The 13,320-nt window shown below is 52.7% G+C and overlaps 1 protein-coding gene across 2 annotated transcripts in view; it reads right to left on the reverse strand.

Annotated features, from left to right (window-relative positions):
* The window catches only part of ST8SIA5 (ST8 alpha-N-acetyl-neuraminide alpha-2,8-sialyltransferase 5), a 69,738-nt gene continuing 59,704 nt past the window's right edge, over positions 3,287 to 13,320 (reverse strand). For both annotated transcript variants that reach the window (XM_013974426.2, XM_013974425.2), the window contains 4 exons: positions 13,057 to 13,201; positions 9,033 to 9,145; positions 8,194 to 8,286; positions 3,287 to 7,000 (listed from right to left, as the gene is read on the reverse strand). In XM_013974426.2, the coding sequence (XP_013829880.1) occupies positions 6,532 to 7,000; positions 8,194 to 8,286; positions 9,033 to 9,145; positions 13,057 to 13,201 (820 nt within the window). In that variant the 3' untranslated portion in view covers positions 3,287 to 6,531. The remainder of the gene's footprint in view (positions 7,001 to 8,193; positions 8,287 to 9,032; positions 9,146 to 13,056; positions 13,202 to 13,320) is intronic.

A 13,320-nucleotide genomic window follows, 5' to 3' on the forward strand; every position in this document is an offset into this window, starting at 1 on the left:
GTCAATTTCTGTTGTGAATTTAATAGTGGATTATATTTTATATTCACATTTCTAAAACACACCAAAGTTTAGTTGTGTGTCAGATGCTTGTTTTTGCTCTTTTATCGCTTAAGACTTCAGCCTGAATTTCAAGTCAGACACCATCACTCACCTGGCAGTAGCCACTGACCCACAGTGCAGAGCCCAGTTCTCCAGCAGATACAGGCTCCAAGACGACCTGGAGAGCCCGGCTGGTCTTGGAGTCACAATGCTGGTTGCCCCACATCACCCCTCTCCCCCAGGTTCTGAGTCTGGAGGCAGGGGTTTAATAAGCACTTAGGGGATTCTGACACAAGTGATCTACAGTCTATGCCTTGAAGAACATGTCACTTTATCACAGTGCCTTGTAGGATGTAATCAACCTCCTTAGACTGGCCTGGCTTGACCAGCCCTCTAAAGAATAAGAGAACAGGCACACCACGAGCATCGGCACACCCCAAGCCTGGCCTCATCCGGTCATAAGCCACAATCAGCCTCCTCCTTAGAAGGGTGCCCGGGTTGCCGGGAGAGAGGCCAGGGTGTGTGCTGAACTCAGGGCTGCACCAGCCCCCTCCCACAGAGAGACCCCCAAGCTCCTGACCTTCCACTGGGCATCTGGACCTTCCACTGGGCATCTGAAGCAGACATTTTGCAAAGCTCAGCTCATTTGTTTCCCAGCCAATAAACACAGCACTTTCCACTCGTTCTTGAGACATTATTGATTACTCCTTTGTATACTGCTACCCGGTCTGTACCTCAACATAGCGATTTAAGATTCTGACAAATCTCTATGGTTTTGAAGGAGGGAAGGGAAAAAGAAAATCTTTCCACGTTTTGCTTAAACTAGAGAGAGTTAGTGAATAGGCAAGAAGCAGATGAGGAAGAAGATTATAATAGTGTGTTAGTTGCTCAGTCATGTCCGACTCTTTGAGACCCCATGAACTGTAGCCCACCAGGCTACTCTGTCCACAAAACTCTCAAGGCAAAAATACTTGAGTGGGTTGCCATTTCCTTCCCCAGGTGATCTTCCCGACCCAGGGATTTAATGCAAGATTACAATGGAAGGAGGCAAAGAGAAGGCAGCAGAGACCAGGTGATGGAGCCAGCAAGCAACCACAGCAGGGACCTACACCCCAAGCTCCCCAGAGGCAGGTGGGGCCGTCTGTACAGCACAGTGCTTCTCACATGCAAGGTGTCAGGCAAAACAAATAATCATCAAGGGAGGACTCTCTTAAGCTGACAATTACATGTTACTCAGTTTATTAGCGGGGTCTCCTGAACCACTGGAACTCACTGGCTGATCAGAGACCCCACTGCTATAGTTAACAGGTGGCTCTGTGCCAGTGCTGGGGACACCAAGAAGAACCAGACACACTGCCTTCTCCTAGGGAAAGGACAGCCCTCGGCCAAGGACACAGGCACACCCATGGTGGTGTGCTGTGAGGATGTCCTAACAGGAGTCAGTGATGGTTCCTGCAGAAGCGCAGAAGTGCTCAGCCTAGGTTCACAGAGGGGAAGAGGTGGGGACCCTCATCTGACATTACCTGCACAAGTGGTGGGGTAAAGGGAAGGAGCGAGGAGGTAAGGGCCATTTCAGGCACTGCCAACAGCTTGTGCAAAGCTACAGCACCTGGAGGAGTCCTGGTGGGATGATGGGGGCAGGAGGGTCTCTGGGGAGGTGAGGGAGCCAGCTTGGGACAACCCCTGCATGTTTGGGTAAAGGAATCTGGACTATATGGTATAAGCAGGCAATGGGCTCCACCAAAGGTGTTTCCAGAAGGTAATTCTCTAGAAGCAGAATGATCAGTCAGAGGGCCTGAGTTGGGGCAGTGGCAGAAGGAATGTATGGAAGGAATGAATTCAAGGGATGTTTATGAGTTGGAATTGATACAATCTGGTGAACAAACAGAAAGCAAAGGAGGAAGGAGAACCAAAAGAGACCCAGGTTTGGGACTGAGGGGCCAGTGATGAGGCAGAGCCATTCAGCGGAGGAAGAAAGGAGGAAGAAGGAACCTGTTCTCTGGGTGTCTAGTTTGTGTCCGCACTGTGCTAGGCATCGTGCAACCCTATTCCACAGCTGGTGTCCTGGCCTAAACCTCAGATGATGAATCAGAGCTTCCAGAGGGCGTTGACAGCTCCCCCAAAGTCACCAGTAAGTGGCGGGGATGTGACTTTGAATCCAGATTGTCCTTTTAACTGTGCCGGTTGAGGGCACATTGAACAGGTTTTAACTATACCAGCTGAGATATTGAGCAGCTACAGGCATTCAGACAGCCACAGTGAGGGTGTTTCTGAGGCTCCGAAGGAGAACTGGCCTCCAGGTAAAGGGTGTAAGATTCAAGGACGGGAGAGGTTTGAGGCTGTGAACAGATGCAGTTTCTGAAGGAACACTCCTAATAAGAGAAGAGAACTCTGAGGAAGCTTCACAAAAGATGGGTCAACAAAGGAGCCTGAGAAAGAGCAGAGAGGCAGGAGGAAAGTCAGGGTAAAGTGGTTCCTTATCAAAAAAAAAAAAAAGGAGAGAAGACTCAAAAGACCAGTGAAGCCACTCACCCCTGTCACATGGATGCTGAGGAATGAAGCCTGACATGGGTCTACCGCTTTAGCAATTACAATCATTCTGCCAGCCTTCAAGATTCAGGACCGATGCCTGCATGGCCTGGTGCTCCTCTTGCAATACTTGTCCCTGAGTCCAGATTTGCCAGTACTCAGCTTAGCCCCTACACATGCCTGGGGGACTCATTTCAGCATCTGGACATGCCCACCAGACCATAAGCTCTGGGAGGGCTGGGGCTAATACTCTGCTCATCACTAGCTCAAAGGCCCCTAGCCAAATGCCCCGCACAAAATGAGTGCTCAGTAACGATTTGCTGAATACCTGACTGAAGCCAGCTCTGTGTCGTCCCTCAGCTGTCAGGTAGCTCTGCCCTTGCCTCCTCCCTACACTCAGCAGAATTGAGGGTGATGGACTGTCTGCGGCACCAGGCGATTAGTGGGCAGAGCTGCCATGGCAGCATTTCAAAAATGGTCTCAGAGGCTGCATCTGACCTTGAGCCACCTTCCTTTTTGCTTGGCTAAGCACAGAGTCATTTGCTTATTTTCACTGCCTTTCAAGCCTGGTGAAAGTGAAAGCGTTAGTCACTCAGTCGTGTCCAACTCTTTGCAACCCCACGGACTATAGCCCTCCAGGCTCCTCTGTCCATGGGATTCTCCAGGCAAGAATACTGGAGTGGGTTGCTATTTCCTTCTCCAGGGGATCTTCCCAACCCAGGGATCAAACTTGGGTTTCCTGCATTGGAGGCAGATTCTTTAGTGTCCAAGCCCCCAGGGAAGCCTGAAGCAGTGGGCTTAGCACAAAGGAAGACACGATGGTTGTTTTGTTTGGGGAATCGATCTTCCTTACATAAGGGTATTATATATAACTAGCTGTCCGCACTGCATGGCGGGATGGGGGCGGAGCTTCAAGGAACATGCGGGTAGGGTGGCTTCCTGAGCCAGTGCCCAGGTCTTCTGAGCCTTAGAAAATGTGCTTTTCCTACAAACACTGGCTGCAGGAGAAAAGTGTAGCGTGGAAATCAGGAGACTGAGTCCCAGCTGAGTCACTAGCCGGTCATGTGGCCTTGGGCAAGTCCTCCAACACACCATCATTTAATGAGTACCCCTTCTGCAAAATGTGGCCTCAGCTCCCCTCACTGCACTGTGGGTGCATCTGTGGTGTGGTCAGGGCTGGGGCGATTCAGGGTGAAGAAGCACCTACAAGCACACTCCCTTCGGAACCCATGCCAGTCTCCGAGCACTGTCCCTAGAGCAGGGCCCAGCAACCCCCTGCAGCGGCCTCTCGGTCCTTCTGGAACAAGCATTCCCTTTTGTGCCAGCCCTGGGGGCACTGGCTAGGAAGTGGCAAAGACAGAGGTTTGGAGCACAGGCTTTGGGTTTCTACAAGACCCGGAGTGCAATTTCCTTTACTGGGTGTCTGGCCATTGGCAAGACACCAAATGACTCTGTCTCCCCATTGGAGCCTGCTTACCCAAAGGGGTCCTGTGATCACAGGAGATAATGCAAAGAAAGCGCCCAGTGCAGGGCTTGATACAGAATGAGCGTGCAGGAAATCTTAGCTATTATAGCAATAAATATTACCTATGGCTTAGATCCATACATCATGAATACTTCCAAAAACTTAATAAAATTAAAGATTACAGAGACCTAGGGATATTTTCTAAGCCTCTGGTTGTAGGAGATGGAGACCTAGGAAAGGAGAAGGGACTGCCCTAAGGCCCTCAGACTTCAATAGGACCAAAAGCAAGGAGTCCAGCTCCTACATGGGATGGGTTGTGATGCTCCATCCCCAGCTCCTACAAGGGCCCTGGTTGGGGTAGACACCCTTGGCTATGAGAACCCTGGTGTCTGACTCACCAAGGTTCTGTCCACAGCATGCACTCAGTAGAGCCCCTGGCACGATTTGAGCCAGGTCACCTCCCTGTTCTTCAGGGAGGTCACCTCACCTTCCTTAAGTGGAACAAAATGTTCTTTAAGAGTCTTCCGTTTAAAAAAAAAAAAAAAAAAGAGTCTTCCGGGTCTAACATTCTGTAGTTTCAAGAATGGGGCCCAATTAACCACAAACAACTGGCTGGAAACCTCAGTTAACGGGAATCTGTCTCAGATGTTCCTTCCTTGGAGAAACAGGCAGAGCCCAAGAAAGGAAATCATCCACTGTCCTCGGGGGTGTTCCCTGGTTCACCACGTCCTGGGCCTGCTCTGGCTCACTGACTACTTCCTTGCACTGCAGACAAGCAGATAGGCTCAGAACAGCCCGAGGTTTCCCCAGTGAAGACCGGAGCTCAGAATCAAGGCCAGCACCTAGAACAGTGTTGTGCACGGAGCACTCGTTCCACAATGGCCCCACCAACATGAAACCCAAGCAAGAGGAAGGGGTTCTGGCCTTAATGGGGAGCCTGGGGACCCGGGACAGGGTCTGTGTGCCAGCTGGGCCATTTGCTCTGTAAAATGAGGTGATCAGATGAAAGGTCCTGCTCCCTGTGTGCTGACCTCTCACCATCCCTCCTCCTTCTCATTACACCCAGCATGTGGAGTTGGAATTTGTCTCTGGTCTGCCCTCCACTCCTGGAAGACAGAGATCCTGTCTTTATTAGTCATCATGTCTTCCCAAGCTTCACCCCAAACCAAAGCAGAACAGGCTTCTGGAAATGTTTAGGTGAAGGAGGGGAGAGAGCAGGAAGGGAGGAAAGGAGGGGCAGGCTGAAAATCCTCCAGCACTAGCCTTCTACAGTTCCACAAAACTAAATTCTAAGGCAATTCACCAACAGTGTGTATTAGGCACAGCTGCATTCATGGTGGGAATACCTCAGGGGGGAGGAAAACGATGTGAAATGATACGTGAAGCCCTTTCAGCCTAGGCACAGCTGACTTCCCAAAGCACAGGCCCTGTGGATCCACGCACGTGAAGGCCAGCAGGCTGCCTGCTGCAGGAAACCCTGCCTTCACAGTAGGACCTCAGTGATGCTGGTGTCGGAGGCCACGACTCACTTCCGCCGCTAAGCTCACCAGTCACATGTCAGCGCTTTCCAGTCCGAGCCTTACGGTTCCAATTCAGGAACACGATACAGCAGGAACTGCAGTATTCAGGAACACACAGAGGGATGGATCTTATAAATAACTCCCAGTTAAAACAGAGCTGAAAATAGGGAGACAGAAGAGGAAGCAAGTCGCTAAGCACTTACTGAGTCGATAACGTTGGCTTGAAAACCTTAGTGCAAATGGCTGGTCTGGTTTATTTCCTTCTCATCAAAAGGTCAAACACAGGATTGAACCTGGAGGCACCAAGACGTGTGTGTCTGAGGATGTGTTTGAAGGGGGTGGCTCTCCTTGGTTGACAGTGTCTGAGTGAAGATCCTAACCCACAGCCCTTGCATCAGATCTCACAGTGCCACTTACTCAGTTGGTTGGTGGAAAATCGGTTAATAATCCCTGGACCTCTCTGAGCCACTGTCCTCACAGGAAGGTCTGGCCACTTGGTTGGCCTTTTAGCTCTGAGATTCTAGACCACATTTCATGGCTGAGGCCTGGGAATAAGAGTCAGGAACCCAGAAGTCTGAGTTACATCTAAACTGTGCTCGCATGTTCTGTCTGTCTCCCTTTTTTCTGTTCCCAGTAGGGACTTCCTTTAGCTGCAAAGAGGCCATACGGTTTGTGCTCTTTTAGATGCTAACACTGGGTGGAAATGTGCTTGATTCCCTTGCGACCCCCAGGGCCCCCATCTTGAGGTGTGGCGGGGAGGAGGGGCAGGTGGGGCGGTACACACGGAGCTGTCTCTGCCCTGCCGCATCCCTGCCTCCCAGAGCCCACAGGGCCCAAGTCTGAAGCTGAGCATCCAGGAGAGTGCCAGCCTCAGTGCCAGGCTTTCACCCCGCCCTGCCGGCCGGCGAGGAGGAGCATGGCTCCGTGTGCCGGGAGTCCCCTCGTGCTGGGGGGCCCGGCAGAAGGCCCGCGCCGCCCTCAGCAGCAGCTGCAGGTGTCCGTGTGCACGCGCAGGATGCCGCGGCTATGCAGGTGCAGGAAGTTGAAGATCTCCGAGGGCATGGCGTGGAAGCCGGGCCGCGGCTTGACGTTGTCGTAGTAGTGGTGGGTGATATACAAGCCCGAGGGGTTCATGGGGAAGGCCCAGAAGCCGAACAGGTGCACCTCCTCGCACAGCTCGAGCGCCGCCGTGGTCAGGATGAGGCCGGTGCTGATGCGCTTGGCGCGCACCCCGAGGCTGAGCCAGTAGCGCGACACGTTGACCAGGTACTGCGGGTGGAAGTAGTACACGGCCTGCGGTGACTCGAAGTCGTCCAGCACGTACTTGACGCGGATGGACACGTCGGTGTTGCGCGTGTTGTAGAAGGCGGGCAGCAGCACCGACGCGTTCTCGTACAGCTGCAGCACGCGGTAGAAGGGCCGCCGCCACTTCTCCAGCTTGTGGAACCTGGCGGGGCGCGCGCGCAGGGTGAGACGGGCCCGGGCCCTCGCTGGCCCACCCTTGACCCAGGGCTCTTCGCAAAGGACTGGCGGAGGGGGGGGGGCGGCGGTCTCTCAAGGCCACCCCCCACTCCCTCACCTGCTTTGATCTCAGTCACTCAGCAGATGAATGTCCGCCTTTCTCGGGCACAGTTCTAGTTTTCTAAGTGGGTGCAGGAGAGGGCAGTCTGGACCCAAAGGGACACGTACCTGGTGTGTGACTGCGGGGGGGGGGGAGTTGCGGGCGGGGGGCGGGGGGGAGGCAGAGGTCCGGTTGCAGCGGGGAGGGTAATCCTTAACCCACACGGATGAGAGTGCCCGGGTGGGCCCAGAGGGGAAGTGGGGGAGGGAGGCCTTCCCTAGAGCCCCCCTCGGGACACCCCCCTGGCCTGCCTTCACCAAGGTCCCCGGGGATGGACACCAAGCCAGCCGCTGGCCCCCGGAGCCCTTCCTTCCCCACAGCCCCTCCCTAACCTTCTCTCTACATTAAACAGCCCTCCTCCCAGCTGACTCATCTCACCCTTCTCTGAATGCTGACTCTGTAAAGGTTGTGGGCATCTGTCCCCATTTAACACCTCCCCCTCCTCTTCCCCTTCTCCTGACCTGGAGGTGTGACTGTGCCCTCTTTGAAGTTTTAACACCTTAACCCCTCCCCCAGGCTTCCCAGACAGACCCCAGGAGGGAACCCGCTGGCCGGAGGTGGTGCCTTGAGGTCTTTGCCTGAGGTTTCTCCCCAGTGTCACATGGACACTCCCTGTAGGGAGCTGCCTGCCCCCGTGATGCACTGGAAAGCCCTCTGGTTCATCTCTAGGGGAAGATTGTCTAGATCAGCGCTGTCTGAGAGAAACATCAGGCAGGCCACAAATGTAATTTTAAATGTTCTAGGAAGCACATTTAGATAAGTAGAAAGGATTAGGTGAAATTAATTTTTACAATAGATCTTATTTAACCTGTTATACCCCCATACTATCATTTTAATATGTAATCAATATAAAAGTGTAATGAGGTGTGATTCACCCTCTTTTCATAGTAAATCTTTTAGAGCGAGGGTGTGTTTTGCACTTAGAGATGACACACCTCAATCTGGATGGTGCCCAGTGGCCATGCATGATGAGTAGCTACCATATTGGACAGGACCGGTCTAGAAAGAGGACTACTGACCTCTCTGTGATGATGCTGGGGTTCACGGTGACCACGTCTGTCTTCACCCCTACATCCATGGTGTACTTCTCTGAGATGGGGGGTAGGTTGCACCTGCAGAAGAGAAAAAGTGGTCCGACCGCATGTAGCCAGTCATTCTAGAGGGAGCTGGGGAGCAGGGGCGTGGGGAGGAAAGGGATGGTGATCATCTGGGCAGAGGAACAGAGAGGAAACCAGCTGGGTGGAATCTTCGTGGCCTGGGCATAGAAGGGCAAGTCCAACCCCTTCTCTCACCAACCCTGAGTGGCCTAATTGTTGCAGATCCCCAACCCATGAGATGATTGCAGCCTCAACCCAAGTTAGTTCACTTTAACTCTTATTTTCAACCTGTCTTCTACTTAAACAGGTGAGCTAGAATCCCCAAAGAGATAAGAGGGGGTTTTACATGAGGAAGAAGAAATACATGGACAGGTGTCTAACTTAGGTAAGGCCACAGTGAAGCTCATACTGGTGTCAGCCACAAGGCTACCTTTGAAGAGGGGAACCCAACCAGAGAGGTAGCTGCCCAGACAACCTCATTAACAGCTCTGCCTGCCCCTGTGAGTCCTCAGTGTCTTCATATCTGGTATGTCATTTGCTCCCATTTTACAGATGTGGAGACTGAGGACCTGGCAGGTTCGACCCCTTGCACAGGACGGAGCTGAAGGGGGAAGGGACATCCCAGAGCATGAGGATTTGCAGGGGTGGGAAGTGGGGATTAAAAGGGCAGCATTACAGGGTGGGGCACCAGAAGGGGTGGGCATGGAGAAGGAAGGGTGTGGGGGTAGAAGCGGCAGGTGCAGACCCAAGGTGATTCCTACCGGAAGACAAAGTCAGCACTGTTGATCTCCCTCCCGCAGCGGCTGTTCTTTAGGATGCCCCCGTTGCCCACCACCGCACACTTCTTAAACTGGGACCGGTAGTAGGGCATGTCCTGGGGGGACAGGGCAGAGCTGTCAGAGGTGGCGCCACCCCCGCCTTCACCGGTGCCCTCCCCTCTGTACCCACATCCACCGCCACACCCATGGCCCCACGAGACAGCTTTGTAGGGGACATGGGAGAGAAGTGGCTGTTCCACTTTGCAGATGAAAAGAGATTAAAAGCCTCGTCTGAGTTCCACGTGCAATTACAAATGAGCTGGAACGGGAAGCTAGGTCTCCACAACCTTTTCCAATAAGCCCTGGAAGTCCCCAGTTTTGCATAAGAAGAGCATACAGTTGTGCCTACCCTGTTTGCCTTTGTTTTCCCTGGTGTCTGGAAACTCAGCTTCCTTGACTTCTAGTCCACATATTTATGCTTCCCAGGCAGATGGTAAAGAATCTGCCTGCAGTGCAGAAGACCCAGGTTTGATCCCTGGATCAGGAAGATCCCCTGGAACAGGGCATGGCAACCCACTCCAGTATTCTTGCTAGTGCTTAATGCAGACTTTCTGGGGGATGACAGCAGCAGAGCTGGGGGCAGGACACCAGGGACCAGGGCCCTAAATCTGGCCCTGAAGCCTTTCAGCTTCGTGGGGAGGGCACAGAACTAGGACAAAGAAGTCACATAGGCCAGCATGGATGCCAGGACTTGGCAGCAGCAGGGACAAGAGACTGGAGGTGAGCAAGCAAAGCCACTTCAGTGACAGCCAGTGACCCTGGGATCTCTGCAGAGAAAGCGTGTTAAGCATAGGGGAACCCAGGACTTACCCTGGTGATGATGCACCCGTGGGGGCACTGGGAGGGAGCATCTCACAGCACTCTGACCTCATCACACCTCAGCTGGCAGGGCTGCCTGTGTTTGGGCACTAGCTGCCCACAGAGGCTCCCTGGCCTGCCTTCCAGGGGACCACAGGCAAATAGGCAGGAAAAAGCAAATACTAGCCTGATTAAAAGACCTAGGTCTGCCATGTCCCCAGTCTAGGCCTCGAGGCAACCCAAGGCAGGTGGAACCAGGCAGGCTCAGGGAAGGAGTGTAGACCTGGAGTCAAGGGGTGACCAAGCATCCCAGTTGGCCCAGGAGTGGGGCACTTTGCTTGGAATGCAGGACTTAGACTCAGTCAAACTGGGAATGGCTGGGGAAAACTGGGATTGGGCACCCCAGTTAAGGGACCCAACTCAATCCTGGTTTTGCATCACAGTGAGTTGGGGGAACCATGGGCAAGTTTTTTTGAACTCTCAGTGACTTGGTTTTGTAATTTTTGTAAAATTTGTTACAAATTAAATTTTGTAATTTAAAAAATCCGGATACTAATGTACATTTCCTGCAATTCAGTGAGATGATGTAAAGCAGAATTGCTCAGCTCGGCAGTACTGATATTTTGGACCAGAGTGAGCGACTTTCATGTTCACTTTCATTCCTTGCTGTGGGGGCTGACTGCGCACCGCAGGAAGCCTAGCAGTATCTCTGGCCTCCTACACCCCAGTCAGGATGACCAAAAGAATCTGATTGAACCCAGGTCTCCTCCATGGCAGGTGGATTCTTTACCAGCTGAGCAACCAGGGAAGCCCAAGAATACTGGAGTGGGTAGCCTATCCCTTCTCCAGCCGATCTTCTCAACCCAGGAATCAAACCGGGATCTCCTATGTTGCAGGCAGATTCTTTACCAGCTGAGCTACTAGGGAAGCCAAAAGCATCTCCAGACATTGGCAAATGTCCCCACCTCCCTGCCCCACACATAGACAGCCACTGGTGTGGATGAAAAGCTCACCCAGTACCTGGCCCAAGGGTGAGAGCATCAGGTGCTTATTATGGGATGGCCCAGACACCGGAGACTGCTGCGTGGCTTTCCTCCTAGCTTACCCCAGCTGGCCAGCCCTGCGTGAGAGCAGCCCCGGTCAGCACCTGGGGCCTCCACTGAGACAGCTGCCAGACAGGCATCGTGGAAGATCCCATGATTTTCAGTGGGATTGAAAATACAATGAGATCACCAGGAGTTAGGCTAACTCTAAAGGAGGCGCTGTACCCGTCTATGGGAGACTGTCCTTCTTGGCACATTTTCCCTGGAGGGACAGGCTCCCAGGACTAGGACAGAGGAAACAAGGACATCTCATGGCCAGTGCAGGAAACTGCACTGTTTGACTTTGCCCAGAAAGAGAATAAAACAAAGCCATCTTTGGAGAAATGACCAAAAGCGTTCTATGTTTTATGTCAGTGTTTCCCACACTTCTGAAAATCAGAAACTACCTGCGTACTTTCTGGAAGTATACATCCTTGGCTCCATCCCAAAACCATGGAATCAGAATCTTCAGGGTCAGGGTAGGAGCCTGAGAAGCTGCATATTTTTTTAACTCAAAGAAATACTCACCTTAGGGGAAGTTCCGATAATACTTCTACGTCACATGCTCTAATCCAGGGGGTGGTAAATTACAGCCTGCAGACCACACCTGACTTACCACCTATGTCTGCACAGCCAGTAGGCTAGGAATGGATTTTATACTTTTTAAGGATGGGAAAAAAAAATCAAAGGAATATTTTGTGATGTCTAAAATGTATAAAATTCAAATTTCAATGTCTAACAGGAATCAGGTGTCATTGGGACCCAGCCACAGTCCTTTGGTTACGCCTGTCTCTGGCTGCTTCATGCTAGAACGATAAAGGTGAGTGGCTGTGACAGAGACCATATGGCATGCACATTTGGCCACCCATGCTCCCCTTCCAGCCCTTCCCCATGGCCCTCCTTGGATCCATATGTCATAACCGAGCTGCGTGTCACCCACTGGCATTACCTGCAAGTTCACCTGCTGTCACCAGCCTCATGTTCCCAGCCTTGCAAGACCCACCTCATAAAGACGACTTGCATCCCATCATCCTCCAGCACTGCAGTGGGAGGGTGTGTTTGACACCTCTCCAGCCCCGGCTCCTCCCCCAGTACTGCGCTATCCACCCCCAGGCCCAGTCATACCAGTGCACCCTGGTGTGCACAGCAAGAATGCAGGGAACCCTGGGCAGCCCAGTCCTTCACATTTCATCCAGCAAGACCTGAACACACCCCCTAACCCCCAGCCACGCCAGCAGGTCTACAAACTGGACCCACTACTCCCTGCCCTGGGCCAGAGTGCTCCAGGAAGTGCCTGTAAACAAGCATGGAACCATCCCCTTCAGGAGGTAACCATCAGAAGAGCTGAACATGCAGCACAGAGTCCCTCCTCCAAGAGTCTGGAGCCACGATCAGGCCGGAAGTGAATGCCTATGCCTGGGTTCTGTGGTCTGAGCCCTTGGCCCCCTTATTCTGTGGGCCCCCTGACCGGAGGGGAAGTGCACAGGCCCTGAATGAACAGCCTCCCTCCAGGCTTCTTGCATGTAAAGGAAAAAATAATAATAAATGTCTCTCCTGTTTAAGTGCCTGATAGTTTAGGTTTTCTGTTCTAAGAAGCCAAAACTATACCAAGTCCAAACTCCAGTGTTACAGACAGGGAGAGTGAAGCCTGGCGAGACAAGGTCAGCCACTACGAGGTCAGCCTGGCAGTGCCTTGCTTTGTATGGTTGTGACTTCTTGCACACACGACCTTTGCATGTATGTTTTTGCTCTTGTGCCTCCCTCGGGTGGGGAGCAAATGCTTAATCTTCCACCCAGATAGCTTCAGGATGTTCTTTGCAAGCAAGACAATAATCAAAACTTTACAACCACTCTCTTGCCTAAAGTCATTCAAATAACAGCCAGTGTTATTTGGCATTCAGTGTGCTCAGGACACCCAGAAACCCCAGAGGACAGTCTACTGAGCCTAAGAGAATGGCCAGCCAAGCCCAGTTCCACTGGGTACAGGGGAACAGCAGAGTGATTGCCATGCCACCCGGGCACAGCCACAGAAGGCCCCACAGGGTCAGCTCCATGCCCACCCAGACTACCCTGCCCCGAAGCAGCACCTTGGGAAACATGCGGAAGATCTCCTGATTGATGTGGTAGATGCCGCTAGTATCCACCTCGTATTTGAGCTTCGTCCCCAGGGGCGTGTTCTTCTGGGTGGTGAAGAGGAAGGAGGGGGCGTTGCAGCACCTGGATAGAGTGGACCTGCCGGGCAGGAGACGGACAGGAAGAGAACAGTGACACGGGGCAGAGAACAGAGGGCTCTCAGAACGGAGGCCCTTCGGGGAGGCCAGGGAGCACCATCCTTTCCCACCCACCCCTTC

This window comes from Capra hircus, chromosome 24 (assembly GCF_001704415.2).
Source record: "Capra hircus breed San Clemente chromosome 24, ASM170441v1, whole genome shotgun sequence".
In the NCBI taxonomy this organism is placed as follows: domain Eukaryota; kingdom Metazoa; phylum Chordata; class Mammalia; order Artiodactyla; family Bovidae; genus Capra; species Capra hircus.